Raw genomic sequence first — 16,175 nt, 5'->3', positions numbered from 1 at the left:
GGTTAAAAAATGTATTTTATAATTTATAAGTATTGTTTTAGCCAATCATAACAAATAACACATAAAATGACATACTTGTGGGATAAAAGATATATTATTTAGATAAAAATGTAAAAAAATAATAATGTTTTGGTAAATTATAAAAAAAAAGCAGGGGCAGCTGCCCCACCAGTTCTTTAGATCATCCGCCAATGTAAGGAAGGAGGTGCTAACCATGGTTTCAGACAGAGCTGGTGCAATGGCCATTGTTTTGGTGTGTTGCAAATGAGTGGATAGTGCAATAGTTAGTTGTTTGTGTTTTTTTGTGTGTTGCAAAAGAGTGGATAGTGCAATAGTTAGTTGTTTGTGTGATTATGTTAAAATGGTGAGATTCTGGGAATGTTGTGATTTATTAGTAGTAGTGTTGCATGAATACCCTATTTGCCACGTGGCTGTTATCTAATAGAGATTATTTGTTTATATTCTTGTTCTATTTTCCTGCCCCGGTCCAATGAAAAAGTAATACTTCATTAAAAAGAAAATTTCTAAAATATAAAATAACATATCTGCATTACTTGGAATTTTTTTGCAAAAATCTGCAGAAGTGAGTCATTTATGTCTTTGTTTGATGTTTTAGGAGACATGAATCGAGAATGAAAGCACCAATAATAGAACCTCAAATAAACAGTGAGTAAAAAGGAAATAATCTAGAGGAAGAAATAATGAAAAAAAGGTTGTTGAATATACTTCTCATTCATTGATACCTCAGCCTCCAAACCAGAAGGGGATAAATACTAACTTAGCAACATTAGGTTAATTTTTGCGGTTTGGGCTCAAGTAGCTCCAAGCCTAGAAAAGTTCATAAACATAAAAATAAACATTGCAATTTAATTAATAACATAATCCTTAAGCCAGGTGGGTCTTTGCTTCAATCTATTGGGCCTTGGTTGGGGTGGCCTGATTGGGTCTCTATTAGTACCCACTTCTCCAAGAGCAACCTTGTCCTCAAGGTTGTGAGAATGGACGGTTGAGATTGCACCAGAAATGGGGGGAATTTTACTTGGCAAAGCATTTTAGAGTTGTCCTTATGTGTTGACCGTTGAAGGAAGAGAGAGAGATTGACATGGATTGTTGGGATATTTATTAAAGTCCTTTTCCCCAAGAGAAAAAGAAGAGTCACGTGGGACTCCATTTAATTCCATTGTGGGTTGTTGGATTAAATGGGGTGTTATTTCCCACATTGAATTGGATGGTGGAGTGAAGACTTTAATGGGAAAGAGAGCCTCATTAGTGCTTTGACAGCCAGGCGCACTGCTCGACGACCGTGTGGCAGGTAGGAGGTTCTAGTTGTTCATTTTGGATGGTGCAAAACCGTGTGGGTCCTCTTTGTCTGCAGTAGTGGATGGATTTATTTTTAAACTGTGTGAAGTTTCTTTATCTGCACTGCCCAATGTGTTATCCTCATTAATTGGACACAGTAAATCCAATCGTTGAGAGTTATCAATTGCATCTGATGGTAGATGAAAGTGGATAGATATTGGAAGATTGAAAACGTGTGGAAGTGGGATAACTAGATTCATTTGTTGCATTCTTTTCTTCCTGTCCGGTTGAGGATTTGTTTCTTCTGTCTTCCCATCCTCTAAAAATTATGTCTCTCTCTTTCACAATATTTTCTTTCCTTAACCCCATTGAATTTTTTCCATCTTCTACACTGGGAACTGGTTTGATGTTGCTATCGTCTAGTGCAGGACCATTTGTTGTTTGTGTTTGTAAGGTCTGTATAAACCTTTGGTATATCCCCTGTCTGTCTAAACGGATCTCCATGAAACCTCTTTAATAATGATACATGAAATACCGGGTGAATCCGGGCAGAGTCAGGAAGTATGAGCTCGTACGCGACGGGGCCGACCCTCCTCTTGATCTGAAATGGCCCATGAAAACGCCGACTGAGTTTTTAAGAAGTTCGGTGTGCCACCGAATGTTGACGATAGGGTTGGAGCCTCAACAACACCAGTCTCCTATCACAAAGGTTATATCTCTCCTCCCTAAATTCGCTTGGGCCTTCATCCTTTGTTCTGCATGTTGCAAATTTTGTTTAAGGGTTGCTAAAATTTGTGCTTGTGTTTGTAGTGTTTCTAAAATCTGTGGATTAGAGGAGGATCCCAGAAGATAATCTTGGATGGTTGGTGGAGCTCGACCATATAGTGCTTCAAATGGAGATGTCTGGAGAGCTGAATGCCTACTCGTGTTATAGCAAAACTCGGCCAGTGGAAGATGGAAGTTCCATTTGGTCGGCTGTGACCCCGTGAAGCAACAGAGGTATGTTTGTAAACACTTGTTGAGTACTTTTGTTTGACCATTCGATTGAGGATGGTAGGAAGAACTATAGCATAAGGAAATACCCAATAACTTGAAGAGTTCCTTCCAAAAGGAACTCAGAAAAAGCTTGTCCCTGTCCGAGACAATGGACTTTGGAGCCCCATGCAACTTATATATCTCATTCAAAAACCGACGAGCCAACGATTCTACCGTGAACCGTGTCAAAAGAGCAAGAAAATGCACATATTTAGTAAGCCGATCAACAATAACCCTAATCAATGTGTGTCCTTGTGAAGATGGTAAGTGAGTGATAAAATCCATGGATATATCCTCCCAAACTTTCTCTGGAATTTTTAATGGTTGTAGCAACCCCTGATTTTTCTGTGGAATGTACTTGTTGTACTGGCAGGTAGAGCAGTGGCAGATGAAGTGCTTCTTGTGTTGAGCTATTCCTGGCCAGTTGCATGAAGCTGTGATGCGAGCCAAGGAGGGTTTCAACCCAGAACGACCCGCAATGGGTGTTGCATGAAATTCCTTCAAGAAGGAAAAGCGCTAGTCATGAATCTCCGGAATGAAAATTTTGTTAAGGTAAAACAACAACCCTTGTGAAAAATGAAATTTTCTTTTGTCGGTTATATCTGTTTCTTGCTGTTTTATTAATTGTTGCCCTTCTTTTGTAGTATAAAAGGTGCGAAGCTTGTACAGGATTTGCGGAAAAGGAGAAGATAATGCTGAGAAGATTAGTGGATCTGCATTATGGCATCTAGAGAGCGCATCGGCTACTCTGTTTGAGGTATCAGTCCTGTATTTTATTTCATATTGGAACACGATTAGCTTGGTAGCCCACTTTTGTTGTTGTGGTGTATGAAATCCTTGTGTCATAAGGTGTTTAGAGTTTTGTTGGTCTGTATATATACGAACGTCATTTCTTTATAGCTTCAGTCACGACGAACATTTCACGAACGTAAGCAGAAGCGTGTTGCATTCTTGGAGACATTTTCTTAATGAAGAATGCTAGAGGATGACCTTCTCGAGATAGGACAGCACCTACAGCAATAGCTGAGGCATCTGTTTCAACATCAAACCGTTTCGAGAAATCTAGGAGATGTAGTATTGGTGTATTTGTCATTGTTGTTTTTAGTTTTGTAAAGGCCTCTTGAGCCGCTGTAGTCCATGTAAATTGTTGTAATTTAAGTAAATCAGTGAGAGGAGCGGCTAGAGAGGCGTACTGCTTAACGAACTTGCGATAAAATCCGGTGAGACCCAAGAAACCTCGGAGAGTTGTGAGAGAATGCGGTTGTGGCCACTCGGTCATAGCTTGGATCTTATCTGGATCTGGTTGCACACTATCAGATGAGATAATATGACCCAAGTAATTAATTGAACTCGCACCAAAATTACACTTAGATTGCTTTGCATAAAATTGGTTAGACACTAATAGGTTCAATATGACTTGCAAATGAACTTTGTGATCAGCTAATGTATAACTATAAATCAAAATGTCATAAAAAAAACAAGAACAAACCGTCTTAGGTAAGGTCGGAGGAAGTCGTTCATAGCTGCTTGGAAGGTGGTTGGGACATTTGTTAGCCCAAACGGCATAACAAGAAACTTGTAATGTCCATCAAAAGTGTGGAATGTTGTCTTATGTGTATCCGCTGATTGGACCCTAATCTGGTGATAACCAGAACGCAAGTCTACTTTAGAAAATATTGTAGCCCCACCAAGTTCATCCATTAGCTCATCAATTTTAGGAATTAGAACTTCCCTTACGGAAATTGAGTTCAAGGCACGGTAGTCAACACAGAAACGCCAGGTACCATCCTTTTTTTTAACCAGTAGGACAGGAGAGGAAAATGGAATAGTGCTGGGTGTGATTATGCCTTCCTGAAGCATAGTTTGAATCATGGTTGTCATTTCTTCCTTTTGAGAGTGTGGATATCTGTAAGGCTTAACTGAGATGGGGGATGTGTTTGGTAGTAGTGGAATCTGGTGGTCATGGGGTCGAATAGGAGGTAGGCCTTGGGGTGTTTGAAAAAATGTGTCATATTTGGTTAAGATGTGTTGTATTTCTGGGTTAGGATTGGGTTGGGTTGAGGGAGTGTCTGGTTTAAGGGTTAATGGATAGAAGGGTATATGAAACAATTGATTTTGTAACTTGATCTGAGTGTTAGGACATACTCCAGTGCAGTAGATATGGGCTCCATTTCCAACCATGACTGGAAATTTAGGTGTTGGAGAGGTATCCAATTGTAAGTAATTAGCCAAGCGGGGTTGAATAACATTGTGGGAGCTGCCCGTGTCCACTAACACAGTTATTGTATACCCTGCAATAATGCCTGGGAACCGTAATGTTTTTGGGGAAGGTTGTCCTTCGAGGGTCTGCTCAGAGAGCTGAAAATGGATTAGCTCCTCTGAAGTGGGAATTGTTTCCTCTTCATTACTGGAATTGCTTCCTCCATAGTTTCTACATCCAGTGAAAAATCATCCAACAATAGAAGAAATTGTCTATGTTGGCATTTGTGCCCAGCATAATACTTCTCATCACAATTATAACACAAACCTTGTGCTCTGCGCTCTTGCATCTGAGCGGTGGTCAAACGCCTAACTTGGATTGTGTTTGGGATGGGCTGGTGTGCTTTTGTGGGTTCAGTGATGGGCCGAGGTTGTTGTATATAAGGGGTAGGATTGGGAGCACGAAACTGTCTAGTAAATGTTGGTTTGGAGTCTTTAATTTTTGCTTCTACCAATTTCGCTAGTCCTAATGCCTCTGCTATGTGGAATAACTAGTCCAAGGGTTCAAATCCATCAAATGGTATCAATTGTAATTTTGGTGGTCTAGGTAGTCGGTTTTGAGAAACAATAGGGTTGTGCATAGGCCTTGGGTAGTGTTGATGGGGGTTAAAGAATGGTGGGATAGGTGAATGTGTGAATGGAGGTAGGGACCAGGAACATGGTTTGGTGAGGGGAAAGGAGGAGCCATTTGTGGGCTAGGGTTTAAGGAAGAGGGGTTAGAGTTTGTAACTTGAGATGGTGAAAGGATTGTAGATGGATCAGGAGGTTGGGGGGGGAGGGGGGGTAAGATGGTAATACCAGCGAGTTTGTCAGTGATATTGCGCAGTGCTTCAACAATGGCCTCATGCCTTGCATCTTGGTGATCCTTGTTCTCTTGGAGTTTTTCTGCAAAAATCTGCAGAAGTGAGTCATCTATGTCTTTGTTTGATGTTTTAGGAGACATGAATCGAGAATGAAAGCACCAATAATAGAACCTTAAATAAACAGTGAGTAAAAAGGCAATAATCTAGAGGAAGAAATAAGGAAAAAAAGGTTACTGAATATACTTCTCATTCATTGATACCTCAACCTCCAAACCAGAGGGGGATAAATACTAACTTAGCAACATTAGGTTAATTTTTACGGTTTGAGCTCAAGCAGCTCCAAGCCCAGAAAAGTTTATAAACATAAAAATAAACATTGCAATTTAATTAATAACATTATCCTTAAGCCAGGTGGGTCTTTGCTTCAATCTGTTGGGCCTTGGCTGGGGTGGCCTGATTGGGTCTCTATCAACATAATGACACACTCATTTTTGGACAGGTGATTCTCATTCCTATATTATCTCCTTATCATCATTGATTGTTTGGTGACTGTAGTTGACACAATCCACTTCTCACAGTTTTCCAAAGACAACGACTTTTGAAATAGGAAAAACTAGTTGAATATGTTTTAAATAAATTGACCTTCTTAAGGGTGTGAGGTAGATTAATTTAGATTTGGATACTAATAGATATTCATCAAACCATTTAAATTATATTCTAAATTAACTAATTCATTAATATCTAAATATAATGTATATATTTTAATTAACATTGGCAATTTGGGTCATGCCCATGGGACCCACCCACCCACCCGCACGTTTTGGGCGGGTAGGGCATGAAAAATGTGTTCATTCGCGCTAAAATGTCCGTCCAACATACCATATTTGCCCATGGCCATTTTATACGGGCGGGCAGAGCGGCCCATGAGTATCAATGAATACTATAATAAGAAATTTGATGGGTCAAGTATGACAAAAGTAATTCATGTTCTCATCACTCAAGTACAATATTACAATTTTCCAAAATATAATATCTTACCAATTAACTGCACGTTCGGTTTATGGAAAACAATGTGTTATGTTTTGTGTTTTGAATCACATTGTCATAATGTGGATGCGTGTAATCTCAAGTATGATAACATGAATATTGCAATGTTTCAATAATGAAATAAAAATAAGAGATACTATAAAATATCTTGCAATGTTTCATGTAATAGATCATTTTTAGTTTTTTTTTAATTTAGAGCGACCTGCTAGCCCGCCCTGCCCATGTTTAGGGCGAGCAGGGCATAATATTTCATGCCCTACTTAAAATCGGGCATGCTCATGCCCTACTTAAAATCGGGCATGCTCATGCCCGCCCTAATTTTGATGGACATTGTGTGGACATGAACAAGGCGACCCTAATTGCCAATACTAATTTTAATACATTTAGTTTATCATTGAACTCATTTTAAAGGTTTGGATAAATGAATATCCAATCTTTTAACTAAACTAAAAATACTTTTCAAAAATCATTCTTTTAAAAACTATTATTTAAATTTATTAACTCTAATGGATAAATTTAGATGTATTTATTTTTTCATAAATTTAAATGAATAATATATTATAGATAATTTTATCAGCTTTATTTACAACTGACAAAATTCAGTTTACTACAATTTTTTCATTTGGGAAAAGGAAACAATAATAAGACTTTTTATGAGATAGGACCCTCATATAACCCTCTTTACCCATCATTAGATAGGACCCTCATATAACCCTCTTTACCCATCATTAGATAGGACCCTCATATAATAGATCAAGCCTTTTTTTAACTCAATATCCACAATAGCAACTAAACATTTTAAGACCTATAAGCTCAAATAAAAATAAAATTGAAAATCAATAAAGATAGAGAATAAAAAAAACTGTAAGATTCTATCGGCTACACATTTGTCACAATCAACTGGCTTCCTGTGCCATCTAAGAGTTATTATTTCAAACAAGTAATCATGAATACAAAGTTGACTTATAAAAACCCTGAACATCTTTGTCAATAGTACCATTATTTATCAGATATTTTTCATTTAAATTTATCTTAGCAAACTGGAACACATTAGCAAATAAGTCTTTTTGAAGTTTCATTTAAACTGACAAGTGTAACATCAATTAAAGAAGCTAGCTTAAAAAAACTGTTAACTTTTCAAGTTTCAACATATACTCTAAGGATTGTGATTTGAATTTTGGAGAGAAAACAAAGAGAGAAAAAATGGAAGGATTGAGAGTCACCTGTGATATGTCTTTGAAACCTTCATTTTCATTTTCTTCTCCTCCAAAATTCAACTCGCAAACATACCCTAAGAGATCTCTTCCACGGAATGTCCTTTAACACACCAAAGGTCCACTAAAATCCAATCCAGACCCATAGTAAGAACAAAATACAATATCAAGTAGATTAGCATGAACTCTATAACTACTAAAAACTATAATATGCTTACAGTGAAATTAAATAATTTCATAATATGTAAAAATGAAAGAAATGGGGAGGAGATCCAATAGTCAAAAAGATTAAGATTACGACATCATTTGAGTCACATAATCGACCCCACCTATGTTGTTTATATGTAAAAATGGAAAATATAAGAGAGCTATGAAATGGGTGCTAAATTTATTATTTTGCCAAAATTGTAACATAGGTGAAGCATGACATAAGTCTAATAACACTATCCAGTGTTCTCAGCTTCCATCTAAAATGACATTTCACTTCCATGATGAGATGTTGAAAATATGTGAGCCAAGAGAAAAAACTAAGATTTAACACGTATGCATTGACATTGTAAGTATTTTTTATATTATCAAATTTTCATCATTGATATGTTAACTACCATTGACTTTCAAACAAAAATATTATAAATCAACAGTAGATCATATACTGACAATATAAAAAACTTTACACAATAAGTACATAAATTTTAAACTCACAAAACTAACAGGAAAGGTAATGCAGGCACTAATCAAAATGAAAAGGTTGTGAAAGAAGCAGACATGAATGATATCAAATCTTAATAAGAAAGTTCAAACAAACAAAATTCATTTATGAGACTTGATCCCCTCTTACTTTTGACTAGAGTTAGTAATGAACCGAACCAACTCGATATTCATTCAAAATTTGATTCGCAAACAAAATTCATTTATGAGACTTATCCCCTCTTACTTTTGACTAGAGTTAGTAATGAACCGAACCAACTCGATATTCATTCAAAATTTGATTCGTTATTTAGCTCGATAAACTTGGTTCATGAAACAAATAAACTAAACTTGAGTTGGGAATTTAGCTCGTTAAATAAACGAGCCAAACTTAAGTTAGATATAGTTCAACTCGGTAGGTTCATGAGCTTACACAATAGCTTATATATATATATAACTAATTTTTATGCTTATTACAAACCATACATTATTTTTTATATTTATTTATATATATATATATATATATATAACATTTTCTAGTATTTTAAAAATTTAATTAATTATTTGAGTTGTCCAAAAGAACCATTCGAACTGAACCGAACAGTTCACAAACTTTAACCGAGCCGAATTCGAGCTAAAAAAATAACTTGAATGGAACTCGAGTCAAATTTCAAACTGAGCCAATCCTTATCGAACTGAACCGAACTCTAATTCAACTCGTTTCCAGCCCTACTATCGACTGAAAAGCTAAAACCATGTAAGGGCAATTGGACATTAGTACTTCAATGGGCACCTATTTATAAAAAGATGAAACAGTGACCACAAGATTCAGACATTTTAACTATCTAAATTATAAGGTTCAATCAATTACAGCCGGGGGAAAAATCTCTGGGCTACCCCAATATAGAAAAATAATACATTCTCATCTTCCAAACCCTGTGATTAAAACTTGTAAACATTGTTAGGTTCCCCTATACATGACCAGAGGCTTCCTCCAAGAATTTACTGTCTCCAGCAACAAACCTACGGAAGTGCTCAGGTCTGACTCGCCGAACAGCCTTAATCGCATTTGATGTTTCTGTAGATCCTCCTCACAAACAATTTTGAGCCAAGAAAACCCACAGCTCCTGCACATTTAAAGAAAAACTTCAACTAAGTTCAGGAATTCAGGTAATAATAAGGGGTAAAACATTGATGCAGGGCCATATGAAGAAATGTGGTTTATTCAAATAAACATCGGTGGGGTGAAGAGAACTGAAGACTTACCACATAGAATTCCTAGTCCAAGAGAAAACATCAAAGTGTATCCAAAATAGAAGCTGGTTTGGAAGAAACCTGACATCTTCGTCTTCATGTAGTAATAATATATTGAGTACAAATACACATAAACAGCTGTTGAGGCAGCTGAAAAGAAAGAAGTCCATTGCCAGTGGTAGTTTTCAGCATTTAACAAGAAGTATGTCCCAACAATTGTCACACAAACGGTAACGATCATAAGAATCAGAAAAACCAGTAGCATGAAGCCGTAAACATAGTACACCTGTTTGTCAGAAAGGAAGAAAGATATATAAGCCAGTGCATGTGATTACTCAGCTTTCACAGAAATATAAACACATTTATTTAAAAGACATTATCAAGAAATATTTTCCTTGATATTGCTCTGCTCTGAGGAGGAACATGTAACTTTCTAACCAAACCAATTAGTACAAAGAGACCCTATTACCAAAACAAGTCAGTGTGTTGTAATTTACCTTGTAATTCCAGAAGGAAGTGAATACGAAATACATTTCGATGAATATGCTGCCAAAGGGTAGCAGCCCTCCCATCAGAGAAACGACAGAGGGTGTGAGGTACCACTTCTTCTCAGGAATGGGACGAGGAATGGTCTTTACGCGACAAGGATTGTTTGGAGCGCCACTCCAGTTTCTTCCAACAACTGTTCCAAGAAGTGCTAGAGGGAAAGAGATGAAAGCCCAAATGACAAAAACAACTACTATAGTGCCAAATGGGATAGCTGCTAGAGACCCATAGAATATAGCAATTGTGTTTAAGACAAAGCCAATTCCAAAGCATAAGAATGGGAACAGAGAAGCTGTAAGGATCATGGATTTAATCCAGCTTTTACCTAACAAATAGATAAAAATGTTTATTAGTATTCAAAACCAAAAAAAGAAGGCAGAGACAAAGCCATCCAAACAAACTTCAGCAACTTCAATGAAATTATTACCCCCATTTCGTGAGTACATTCCCCCACTCACATAACCAGAAATGAATGATGTGAGAGCATAACATACAATGAAGGTTGTGACAATTGCTCCTCTCCTGAGACACAAATGCATGTTGAGAAAAATATTATATGACAACAAATGGAAACTAGTTACATGAATAAGTAGCTGAGATATTCAACACATAAATGGTTTTTTTGTGGCCCGGTCTATGAGGCTCCCTTTAATAGGCTCTGGGGAGGGTAGATCTATGGAGCCTTACTGCTATAAGCGGAGAGGTAGTTTCCAAGATTTGAACATATGACCTCATGGTCACTAAGAAGTAATAGCCATGCACATATTGCATTAAGAAAAAATTGTACACAACATCACTATCATAAAAATCAATATCAAGACTAATGTTACAGTCAGTTTACGGTTATAAACATACCCTATATACAGCATACCAACAATAGCCAATAAGATCACGAGAAGAACCAGTAATGCTAGCTGAGCACCTGTACCAACAACAGCTGAAAGAACAACTAAATAGCGAGGAGGCCGGAAAACATCACCATGCACAAGTTTCCAGCCAGATTCTTCACTAACATCTCTCTCCTGTGAGCATGCAAGTATTGATCACATTCTGAAAATTAGAACCAAGACAATCTTTCTAGGAAGAAAGAATTCATATTCCATAAATAAATAAGAATGATAAAAGTCAATAAGCCATCACCAGAGTTTCCAAATCATCATCCTCCCGAGCATATTTTGCATAGTCATTTCTCAGAGTTCGCATTAATATCATTGACACCAATCCAGTAAGGAAGATGACCATCATGAAAGAGTTAAAAATGGAGAACCAATGGATCTGGAAAAAGCCATAGAAACAAATTACTCAGGGTCTCAGCAGCAGAGCTAAGGTAGGATCCACATGGATGAATCCATAACAAGTTAACAAATCCTAAACACCATTAAAATCTTGAAAACACAGCTGTCAGTATTTAGTTCAACCTGATGCTCAAAGAAAGGATAGTCCAGGTAGACATCAAAGCGGTGTCTGAAAGTGACATTAGTAGGAATCCATTTGACAGAATATGTCAAGTCCAAATGTTTTCCTGCTTCCAGAGGCTTTGGGATATCCTGAGTGAGATTAACATGAATGATCTGCAATAAAAAAGACCTAAAGGTGAAACCTCGTGGATCCCAAAAACCCTCATAATAGATAGTAATATGTTTGAATAACTTCTGACCTGATCTTTATTGTATTTAACAATAATGTTCTTGTGTGTGTAAAGGACATGCTTGCCACTATCACTATTCTTATCAGGATGTAGCTCACCAACATATCCTTAAATATGAATAAAAGAATCTTTGTCAATGATCAAAAAATGGAATGCAAAACTATATCACATAAAGAGAGGAAGAGGCAGTTCTAGGCATACCCCACAAAGGTAGATCATCTGAACTTGCGTTTAGCACATCACAGCCAAAAGAAATAACCAAGCAAACAACAAATCAATGTTAGTTTGTTCAGAAAAATAAAGGAAAGGATACCATGAATTATTAATAATTAATTACTAAATAAAAAAAATTAAGAGCAACTTGCAGAAAAACACTCAGTCACACCATATAACAATCAACTAAATCAAAACAAAATAATATTGATCATCTAACATTCAGTTATTGAAAATTGCTTAAGAAATTACGTCACACAGAATTCTTAATTTCGTACTTCATTCAGTTCTACAGATTATAAGTATAAAACACTACACTAACATTCATTAAGGTACTCATGAATGCTTAAAAAAACTTCATATATAGACTTCATTTCGAACGTCATAATTATTCCAGCTTCTGTGACCATTGACTATAAATATCACAAAATATCCAGCCCAATGGATCCTCTGGTCATAGTAGTTATAGGATCAAAATGCATCTCCTTTCAATGTCAAAACAAATGATAAATATCATCATGCATACATCAAAAATCATAAACATGTAATGAAAATAACAATGAAACTACTAATAATTCTATTCCCAGTTGACCTAAATAACCATGATAAACAAAGGGTGACCCAGTGCACGAGGGTCCCACCTAGTGAGGTCTAGAGAGGGGAGATGTACACACCCTTACCCTCAAAGTGAAGGGCTTGTTACCCAGGATTTGAACTCATGAACTCCAAGTCACAAGGAAAACAACTTTATCATTGCATAATCAGAACATGTAATATAATTATATAAATGTCTATTTTTAATATGCTGATCAGTCCTGGTTGCAAAGGAACATAGGGAGACAATGCACGTCATTTGAATTAGTCATTGACTATCTGATGCCAATAAACATGTGTCATAAACAAAAAGAAAAACACAAAAATATGCAACCTTTTAAAACTTATTGCAAGTAAAATCATTCTGTGAGTTCTCAGAATAGTGAATAAAAGATACAACGCAAAACATACCCACAAAGAGTTCAAACCAATAATTATTCTCTATTGCACCCTTGAACTGTTTCACCTTTGCCTCGTCGAGACTTATCTGGCAAAATACAGTTTTATCCACATTTCCTGAAAATAAGAGTATCCATTAAAGCCATAGTAGATACTGACAACTCTGTTATGAAATAATCAGTAGAACAGAAGTCATCATACTTAGGAACTTGATGTCAATTTGGCTATCAATGAGTTCATTGCCACCAAGCACCTCACCAAGACCACCCCATTTGTGTGCAGCCTCAGAACTACTAGATGGATGACAAAATGGGAGGCTATAATAGTTGTATGTTTCTTGCGGGTTGTTATAAGGACCAACTTTGTTCACCCAAAGGGTAACTGGGTCGTCTTGTTGATACTGCAATAAAAATAAAGACATGTCCTTTTAAAAATAGGACAATTCACTACTTGAAAGATGCATATTTAAGACACCATGGATTTGCAAAGCATAACTGGAAGCGCAATTTTAAGAGTCCTTTTATTTCAGGTTTAAAAAATCGCAACTTTTTTAATAATCATACTTTTATCTGCTTAGGCTTTTACTAAAAATGCAATATCTAGAAGGAAAAAAATCTAAAAAACGCTTTTACGAGTATCTATATTTTGGGTGCATTTCAGTAAACAAGTTAACTAGGCACTTATTGAATAAACATTTTTGAAATAAACTAGAAAGAGCTTATTTTCATAAAGTTCTCTAATAAGCAAATGGTAATAAGCTTTAGAAAGGTCATAAACTATTTTCATGAGCCTATGAAAGTAAACTGGTCTCATAAGCTCTTCCAATTGCTCCTTTCTAGCTTTTCTAAAATAGCTCCTAATTTACAATTTACAAAAGATTTTTTATTTACAATTAAATCCAAATTCAAAACAGCTTTTGATTTACATAAAAGCTATACACCAAAATCACTTTATAAGCTCAAACAAACGTGCCCTAATCCTTCAAGTAAAGATATGACAAAATAATGCAATAGGTACCCTAAATTGAATTTCATAAACAAAGAATAATGCAAAACATAGAACAGAGAAACCCAAATGGGATCTAACACAAAAACCCAAACTTTTCCATTCCTAAACAAATCTAGCACTCACAATTCCACAAAATAAGATAGATCCAAATCCCAAATTGAGAAAAAGATAACGTAGATCAAAGCAAGGGTTTGAAGAATGGGGAATTGAAATTAACCTTGTGATCAGATTCGGAAGCAAAAGACAAAGCGAGGAAGAGGAAGAAGAAGAAAAGGGATCGAGATTCGAATGACATTGCGGTGGAAGGGTAGAGTGAGATCGATCTCAAATCGAAATTGAAGTGTGTGAAAGAGAGAAAATGAAGATACAAGAGTGAAGAGCAGAAGAAAATGAGATAATATAATAAATAAAAAAGTGCAACAATTATATTTTTTCTATAGTTAAATTTCTTCTCATTTTGGCCATTTTTGTCTTAATTTAGTCATTGACTTTGATTTTGTTATGGTCATTTTATTTTTGTCTAATTAAAATTAATAAATGAGATCAAAATGTATTGTATTATTAAGTATATAAAAAATCAAAGTCAATGACTAAATTAAGGAAAAAAATGGCCAAAATGAGAAGAAAAAGTAAATTAGAGAAAGAAATATATATATTTTTTTTTTGCCACTTTTTCGTTATATTATCTTCTTTTCTTCTCTTCTTTTATTGAAGTAAGGCTTTATTGAACTTCCATATATGAAAATGTCAAATATTTTATTCTTGAGTGAGAAACTTATTGAGAAAGGTATCTCACATCCCAACTTATTCTGAAGAGTAACTTAAATTTTGAAATGGATTAATTCTTTACATACCGTGTGAGATAATAACTTTATACAAAAAAGGCAACATCACACAAATTGTCCCATCTAGTCTTGGGAATTTATTTATGTTTATTTTCCTTATATTAATCTCTCACCCTCTATAGTTGAATAAAGAATAAATTATATTGACTCTTCTCATATCTAAAATTATATATATATATATATATCTATATTAGAGGAAGTTACATTCACTAAATATATCAAACTACCAATGTATTTTTAATAATATCACAATTCATTTTTATATTTTTATTAAAAAATTATAATATCATGTACAAAAAAATTAATATAATTCTCTAAAATTAAATATATAAAAATTAAATATTTAATACTAAAAAGTAAATAATGTAGGTCAGCAGACACAAAGTGATTGCCGACACGCTAGTATATACAGTGGCTAAAGTGAAAATACACAAATTAGATTTGACTTCATATTATACTATATTTATGAAAATCTTGTATAAGATTAAACAAAATTGTATCATTTTTTCAAACGTTTTCATTACAAACATATTTGTTTGTAAAAATAAATAACAAATCATCATTACTCATAAACTCAAAGCAATCTCAACATGCTTTATTTTTCCCTTAACACTTAAGTTAGTTGTTGTTAGCTAAAAGCTAGAACCAAGAAATGATTTAAATGGAAGAACAATACATACACCGTCATCATGTTATTATTACTTTAAGACTTATCGGATACAATAAAAAAGATGATAGGCAACTCAAGATCATATAAAAAAAAATTTATATAAAAAAATAATAATTTACAAATGATTTCATTTTCTTTCTATTTCATTTACTATTTAAACTCTCATTTTCTTGTATGTGCTTCTCATTCTCATCGTTTTGATTTCTTATTAAATTAAATTCTCCTATTGACCTATATTTTTGTAGATGATGTTGAGATCAATGGTAGAACATACAATTGTGATTAATATTAAAAATTTGTTTTTAAATACATAATATATAAATATTTATTAAAAACTTTAGAATTAGAACCTTAAAAGTCGAAAAAATAGAAATTTAAAAATATAGTAAAAAACTTAAAAGTTAGTTCTTTAAAAAATGTTTCTTAAAAAACTTAAAAAGTATTTAAAAATATAGTAAAAGTGACTTTTTTAATTTTTTTTATTGAAATAATGATTTTTAAAATGATATATTTTTTTCAATGGTACTTTTAATTCTAATTAAAGAACAAATGGATTGAGTACGTGTCATTCTCATTATAATGAATTCATGCATTAAAATTCATACATTATATTTGAATATAAATGTATTGAATGATTTAAAATATAATTTAATA

General features: G+C 34.6%; 1 protein-coding gene and 1 long non-coding RNA gene across 2 annotated transcripts in view; one reads left to right on the top strand and one right to left on the bottom strand.

Annotated features, from left to right (window-relative positions):
• Positions 2,648-16,175, top strand: part of LOC109348222 — a 22,408-nt gene continuing 8,880 nt past the window's right edge. The window contains exon 1 of the long non-coding RNA XR_002107712.1: positions 2,648-2,660. This is a non-coding gene — a long non-coding RNA (uncharacterized LOC109348222). The remainder of the gene's footprint in view (positions 2,661-16,175) is intronic.
• Positions 9,119-14,388, bottom strand: LOC109348213 (transmembrane 9 superfamily member 1-like). Its single transcript, XM_019588513.1, has 12 exons — positions 14,224-14,388; positions 13,200-13,398; positions 13,011-13,115; positions 11,994-12,011; positions 11,802-11,899; positions 11,563-11,715; positions 11,285-11,419; positions 11,000-11,166; positions 10,572-10,666; positions 10,096-10,469; positions 9,611-9,884; positions 9,119-9,471 (listed from the first exon to the last, which is right to left on the bottom strand). Exons 1-12 carry the CDS (start codon positions 14,299-14,301, stop codon positions 9,404-9,406), a joined length of 1,764 nt encoding a protein of 587 aa, XP_019444058.1. The 5' UTR covers positions 14,302-14,388; the 3' UTR covers positions 9,119-9,403.

The sequence above is a fragment of the Lupinus angustifolius genome, chromosome LG01 (genome assembly GCF_001865875.1).
Source record: "Lupinus angustifolius cultivar Tanjil chromosome LG01, LupAngTanjil_v1.0, whole genome shotgun sequence".
Lineage (NCBI taxonomy): Eukaryota > Viridiplantae > Streptophyta > Magnoliopsida > Fabales > Fabaceae > Lupinus > Lupinus angustifolius.
Note: the sequence above shows the minus strand (reverse complement) of the source record. Positions and strands in the feature narration are given on the sequence as shown.